Source organism: Quercus lobata, chromosome 12, assembly GCF_001633185.2.
Source record: "Quercus lobata isolate SW786 chromosome 12, ValleyOak3.0 Primary Assembly, whole genome shotgun sequence".
In the NCBI taxonomy this organism is placed as follows: domain Eukaryota; kingdom Viridiplantae; phylum Streptophyta; class Magnoliopsida; order Fagales; family Fagaceae; genus Quercus; species Quercus lobata.
This window is the reverse complement of record NC_044915.1, coordinates 19,000,004-19,006,936: the sequence shown is the minus strand read 5'-3', so window position 1 is coordinate 19,006,936 and position 6,933 is coordinate 19,000,004. Positions and strand designations below refer to the sequence as shown.

The 6,933-nt window shown below is 35.6% G+C and overlaps 1 protein-coding gene across 3 annotated transcripts; it reads left to right on the top strand.

Annotated features, from left to right (window-relative positions):
• Window positions 1–515: 515 nt before the first annotated feature.
• Window positions 516–6,567, top strand: LOC115971312. Of its 3 annotated transcripts, XM_031091157.1 has the most exons (7): window positions 516–663; window positions 1,175–1,506; window positions 3,369–3,816; window positions 3,984–3,989; window positions 4,219–4,517; window positions 5,547–5,912; window positions 6,254–6,567. In XM_031091157.1, exons 2-6 carry the CDS (start codon window positions 1,204–1,206, stop codon window positions 5,886–5,888), a joined length of 1,398 nt encoding a protein of 465 aa, XP_030947017.1. In that variant the 5' UTR covers window positions 516–663; window positions 1,175–1,203; the 3' UTR covers window positions 5,889–5,912; window positions 6,254–6,567. The 3 variants fall into 3 exon arrangements, with proteins under 3 accessions (XP_030947017.1, XP_030947018.1, XP_030947019.1); XM_031091158.1 differs by lacking the exon at window positions 3,984–3,989; XM_031091159.1 differs by lacking the exons at window positions 516–663; window positions 1,175–1,506 and having other exon boundaries at window positions 2,920–3,816.
• The last annotated feature ends 366 nt before the right edge of the window (window positions 6,568–6,933 follow it).

The following is a 6,933-nucleotide window of genomic DNA, read 5'->3' as shown; positions in this document are numbered from 1 at the left end:
AAGGGAAGATGATGAAGAACGAGATGTTTTCCCTATCCTAGAGCACCTCCAACATACTGTTGTGAGAGGATTCCTTTATAGGGTGATTATTAGATTTTACAGAAAGAGAAAACAATTTAATTACATCTTTCTTTCACCATTTTTTTTAATTTAAATCAGTTTTCTGCATTTTTTAATATAAAAAACTGAAGAAGAAAAAAAAAATTACACTTAACGGTAGAGCATTAACCGAAATTAGTGGAAGTTCTGAATTGAAACATTTTTGAAACTTAAAGGACTGAATTGACCGAAACTAAAATTAGAGGATTGAAATAATAAAATGTGAAACTTAAAATGTCAATTTTGCATTTTAGCCTGATATAAATAAGCACATGAGGCATAACATTAAATTATCACACAAAAATATTTAATTTTTAAAGAAATAATAACTAATAATAAGAAATAATATTTTATATAAAAAAAAAGAAATAATAACTAATAAGTTAATAAAAACAAGAAATCGTTCTAAAAATAAATAAAAAAGTTCCAGAGAGCAGAGGCAGAGCAAGTGGTGAAGTTTAAAAAAGAAAAACGAGCCCTAACTTCTTCAATCTCGTCGTTGCGCGAAGCGAAACCCAGCACTATCTGCTTGCCGCTCAACCCTCTCTCTCTTCCTCACTTCAGGTACCACTTTCTTTTTCTTCTTCTTCATTTCTTTCGCTTTTTGTGTATTTCATTTTCATACCATAAGATGCGTAGTTTCATGCGGTTTTTCCATCTTACACTACTCTCATTTCACTTTAACCCCGCCAATTTTGACCTAATTCCGATTTTAATTCGCCTTAATTTGTCTAATTAACATTGCATTTCGTTGCCACTCACTCTTAGACTCTGTTTGTTTCCTAGGAAAATCTTTACGAACAATTATGATAATAATAATAATAATAAAAAAGAGTCAAATTTCACTATTGATAGTGATTAACGATATAATTATCTAGAAACGTACTGGAAAAGGCAATAACTCATAATTGATAAAGTCTCCAATGCAAAATTATTTTCTATCTAAACAAACAAACCCTAATTTTTATAGGTTTATTTTTATTTTCTTGTGTTCATAAGGCATGCTTGAATATATTTTATTTTTTGTTGCGAGTGTTCGAGTTTAATAAGGTAGGATTTATGGTTGGGAATATAGGAGTGGAAATTAGTTAACTTTGTCATAAGATGGCGACAAGACCAGACCCGGATATTGATGATGACTTCAGTGAGCTTTACAAGGAGTACACTGGGCCTCTGGGATCGGCTACCAACAATGTGCAGGATAAGGGGAAGACGAACAAAAGGTCTCAGGCGGGTTCTGACGAGGAAGAGGAACAACGGGATCCGAATGCTGTTCCAACTGATTTCACAAGCCGAGAAGCTAAGGTATGGGAGGCTAAGTCAAAAGCTACCGAGAGGATTTGGAAGAAACGGAAAGAAGAAGAAATGATTTGCAAAATTTGTGGAGAGTCTGGTCACTTTACTCAGGTACTACTGGCTTCTCTAGAAATGCTTTCTTAGTTTATTGTACTTGTTGAATGTTGCAAAACTGCCGTACAAAAGTATCAGCTTTAATGTATGTACAATTTTTTTTTTAAAAACCTTTTTTCCATGATCACATGTTTATCTTGAGAGTTATTTACTTATTCGGTTAACAAATTTTATTGGAAAGAAAAGGAAAAAGGAAGACCGTGTTTTTTTTAATACCGTATGAGTAGCACTGCTTAAGTTGATGTTGATGTTCCGGCCTGCTTAGATCAGGACAGGTATACGTTGGCATATCACATGCCAAGATGGATCTGACTTGAGAATGTGAATGGGTATCCGGTGTAGTAGTTACGTCATCTATTTCCAGTGAGCATTCCGGTTTATTCCAATTGATATTGCTTGGAGCTTTCCTGGTTCATGCCTATCAGACTAGTTCAGTTTGAGATTTGCTTTCATTCAGTTTACCACTGTTTCTCCAAGTTTAAGCTATATTGCTTTAACATGAATGTGGATGTGCACATTTGCCCTTGATCACAAACAGATATGAGGAGGTAGATGGGGTGTAGAGATTTTTCACATCAGAGTCAATGGGCTGAATTGTGACAGTACGAAGTCATTATTTAGGGGCACTGTGATTTGTATGGTTTGTATTGGGTTTAATTTCTAATTCTCTGTTTAAATAGTCATTGTTGCTTGATGAGCTGAATTGCGTAGTCAGTGCTAATGGTTGTCAATGTTAACTATTAAAATGGTTGGGTAAAAAAATTATTGCTCATTTAGATTGTGATGCAGCCAGCAAGGAGTTCTAGGAAAAACTAGATTAAATGCCAAAAGATTCTAGGTTTGTGGTCTAGTTTCGATGTGGGGCCTTCTTGCCACCTTTCATTGGCTATTTTAGTTATTAATGAGTCTAAGTATTAATTTTCATTATGTTAGAAAGTTGCTGGATCAGTTTTAATTAAGTTTTACTAGAATAAGGTAACCTAGTAATTTCCAGAGTTTCTGGAATGGGTTGTAATAGGTTGTACCAAAGGCTCATGAATCTTATTTCATGTTTTCGAGTCCTTTATCTAGTTGGTTTAGAAGTTCTTAATTACTTTCTTTGTTATTAAGAGGAAAAGGTTAGGAGTCTTTCTTTTCTAGAAAAAAAAAAAAAATTGGCAATAGCCTAAGACTTCTAAGTAGTAAAAAAAATTCAGATAGAGGAATTGAATTTAGTTAAATTTCCAGCAGATTATTTTAAGCTTTGAGAGTGTGATTGCTCTCTCTTTTGTAATTGTGATTGCCTACGGAACCTAGGTTAGTTGCTTAGAGTTTATCTTTCTTTGTTTCTCATTCAATTCACTATTCTAACACCAAACAACCATCACATTCCCCTCAAGATTTTTATTTTTATTTTTTAAGTAAGTAATGAGTTTTATTAAAGATAATAAAGACTTTATCTTTATGCATTCCCTCAAGATTCATTCAAACCCCAATCTTACCTAGATCCTTAAATCTCAAATCCCATTCAAAAGTTCTTCAAGAGCTTATCAATAAGCCTAATTTTGTGTTGGGTTTGTAAAGATCATATGTTAAATTTGTATCAGAGTGTACTTTGTCAAATTGACATTAGAGCCATTTTGTCTTCTCTAATCTATATTAGTATTATATATCATGCAGCTGTCATGAAAATAAATACAACGCATTTCTTTTAGTAGAATTGACATTGTAGTCAAGTGAACAGGTAAAACTAATTGAATATTGTTGAGTCTTTTGTATATGTTGAACTTTAATGAGTACATTACTTGTGTTTGAAGAGGAGATTTTTTATTTTATTTTTATTTCCTGGTTAAACGCCATGCTGTTTGGCTCATTTATAGGGGTGTCCCTCTACTCTTGGAGCAAATCGCAAGTCTCAAGATTTCTTTGAAAGGGTACCTGCTAGAGAAAAGCATGTAAAGGCACTTTTTTCAGAAAAAGTTATTCAAAAAATTGAAAAGGATATTGGCTGCAAAATCAAGATGGAGGAGAAATTTATTATTGTCAGTGGCAAGGATAGGTTAATTTTGACAAAAGGTGTGGATGCTGTGCACAAAATGATCAAGGATGAAGGTGATCAAAGGGGATCTTCTAGTTCCCACATGGCAAGATCTAGGTCACCTGAGCGAAGCCCTGTTGATGCACGAATGCGACGCTCTGAATCCCAAAGGTCTTATTCTGGTCCCCAGAATGCATCACAGTTCCAACAGAGGTTTGGCAGGCAGGAGAAGGTTGTGGAAGACTGTATTCGTGATGATCTGCAGAAATTCTCAAGGGGTTCTCCACAAGGTAGGGACAGCATAGGATATCTTTACGGCGTCCATAGAAAGCTGGTAATTTCATGTTTATGATTTGTAACCTTTTTAAGGTTCCTATATAGTTTCCTATGTGTTGTTGGATATCCTTTTCATTGTTTCTGTGTCCTTAATTACTTGTTGCTTATCATTTGTTTGCAGCAAGAGGTAAGTTCTTATGTTCAAGCATTTTGTGTACGATTCTGAAGTAACTTTCGTGAGTGGGTCTGAATTGGTCGGATTGTCTCCAATACGAAATTATTTACTGAAAGCATATCTGGATCTTTTGCCACGGATGATTTCACTGTGTGAATATAAAGATAGTATGTTGAATTAAAGCTACCATCTATGTTAGCATCTTGAATCAAGTGCTTAACAGACTCTTCATTTCATGAAGCTTATGGTAATAATGGAGCTAGAGGTCGTTCAAGCAATTCAAAATCTCCAGCACATCCTCCTTACACAGGCAAGTCATATAATTCATATGATGGTAATAATCAGAGCATGGGTGCTTATAGAACTGATGGATGGGATAATGAGAGAAGAGGATCTGATATGCAATCTGGACGTCAGTTTGATTACCCTGCTGTCCCCCAGACATTAGAAGGATTAGAGATGGAGTATAAGAGGGATGCAATGGAACTTGGAAGAATTCGTGACAAGGAAGAAGATGAAGAAAATTACAGACATCGTGAGGTAAGAACCATCTTGTAGTGTTGGTGTACATCTGCAGAGTGTTAACTGGTGGACGTTTTGGAGAATATGGAAGTTTTTATTTTTCTTCGCAATTAGTTTTTCTAATGAACGCTTTATTGCTGGCAAGTCCAATTGCATCTTTTACTTAATAATATTTTTATAACCAGCGAGGGATACCCCAGCGGTTCCAGCACCTCAGCACCTCTTGTTGTGCCTGGGCACTGAGGTTTGAACCCTACCGGCCCCCCTCACCCTATTTACCTAGAAAAAAAAAAAATTTATAACCAATTTTTAATCTGTTAAATTCATTGAAGTTCATGAAGTCTGGATTTATAAATAACTAGGAAACAGCTTGAATTTATTTTTGTTCTTGTTTTATCTCATGGGTGAATCAAGTTTTTGGATTGCAAATGCCGTGTGTGTCTAGCATGGGCTTTGCTTCTTTGTTTAATCTCTCCACTTTTATACTTTCTGAGTTTTTGATTGTGCCACGGATCTTTTTGTATTGGTTAATCTTTAAATTAGCTGTCTGTCTCTCTCTCTCTGTGTGATAAGTAATAAAGAATTTATGAATTAAAAAAAAATAAAAAGAAAGAGCTTCTGAATGGTTTCTCTCTCCCCTCCAAAAAAATTATAGATGATTTAATTTGCATGTTTATGTTTTCTTGTTCAATTTCTTTTTCCTTGAGGGAGCATAATTAACTCTGCTGCCCATAGAATTCTTAGTGCTTGCTAGTGTGGCAAATGTTGTGGGGAAGGGTTTTGCAGCATGGTTAATACTGAAGTTCAATGATCAGAGTTGAGAATCTATATATTACCAAAAAAAGCTAAAAATTTTCATGAAACTGAAAGAGAGAGAAACAGGAGATGTAAAACATAAAAATGCTATTTAAGTCTTGTTTCTTATATTACCGTCATCTACTATGCCCACTGCTGTACTGAGGAACACTATAATTGTTTTGAACACACCCAGCATAATATGTGGATTTCGAACTTGTGATTTCTAACTATTGGTTCTACGGGTAAAAGGCTATTAGGGAGATGAGAGAGAACTACATGAAGCAACTGGCTAGTCTGAGGGGAACACATGCAAAACAGTGGGAGGAGTTTCTCCAACTTGATGCCCAAAGACGTCAACAGCAGCCACGCCAACCAATGCCCACTTCTGGTTTTGGAGGATATAAACAGCATGGTTATTCTGACTATGATGGTACCTCGGCCAACCCTCATTATGCTGGGGCCAATTTAGCCATGGATTCAAGAAGCCGATACCCAAACCCAATGGAAAATTATTCAAGGCCTAATGAAAATTTCAGTGACTTTCAGCGTCAGAGGCGTGAAGATTATGGGAAAGCCTACAATCGATACTAAATCATTATACTGGACTAAAGGGTGGTGAGTTGTCTTGCTCTCCAGTCAAGCTAAAAAGATTTAATTTCTGGTTTATTTTGTTTTTCCTACCTAATAGAAAATACATAATCTTCTCGTGCAATTCATGGTAAGGTCCACACATCTTCAGACTGGTTTTGTGGCTGCAGATGTAAAAGCATTAAAATGCTTTTGGAAATTTTAGAAACTGTGCAAATATTAGTGCACAACACACAGAAAGGTGTGGTTTTTTAAATGTAGTAGGTTTTTGGTTGGGTAGTGGCAGATGTTGGAGTTGTTTAGCGGGTATTGCAGATTTTTCATTGCTATTCAAGCATTAGCTTAAATTTCATTCCAAAAATTTTCAGGGTCCAGATCTTGGTCAGGTAGGCGTAATGCAGAGGAGGCCAATATCTAGGTAAGTATGGTTGTAACGGTTTTAAACTTGAGAAGTGATGAATCGTACACACTTGTGTTGGTAATGCCTATTTCTTTTCAATTTGGTGATTCAGTTCTTTTCAGAATTTTGTTGTAAAGAAGTGGGATATGGTTTTGGTTTATTGGTTAAGGCTGGTTATTTAGAATCTAATGACTCCTGATTGGTTGAAATTTTGCCTTCAGTAATGAATAGTACTTTGCCAGACTGAAGTTCATTTTATATTATTGTTTGCTTTAAATTTTCTACCTTGGGTTGCACAACATTCTAAGTGCAGTCTTCATAGTATGTGAGGCTCCATGGGTAGTTTGTTTCTATATTTATTTCAAATTACTTGGTTTCATCTCATGTGGGTGTCTAGTATACACCTACAGGGATCTCATTGGTAAACATGTTATTGTTTCCATTGGGGTATGGATGTTCTAGACATTGTCAGAAGTAGTTTTAACCGAAGTTGGTGGTGTGGTTCTGAATGCTACTTCCCAGCAGTGGAATTGGCTGTCACAAAGGTGGTATCCAAACTTTTGTTGTAAAATGATTATCGTTCTAATAGATTTATAAAATGTGCAGTGGTGCTGTGTGATGCTCTTCTACCTCACTAGCATCCTTGGA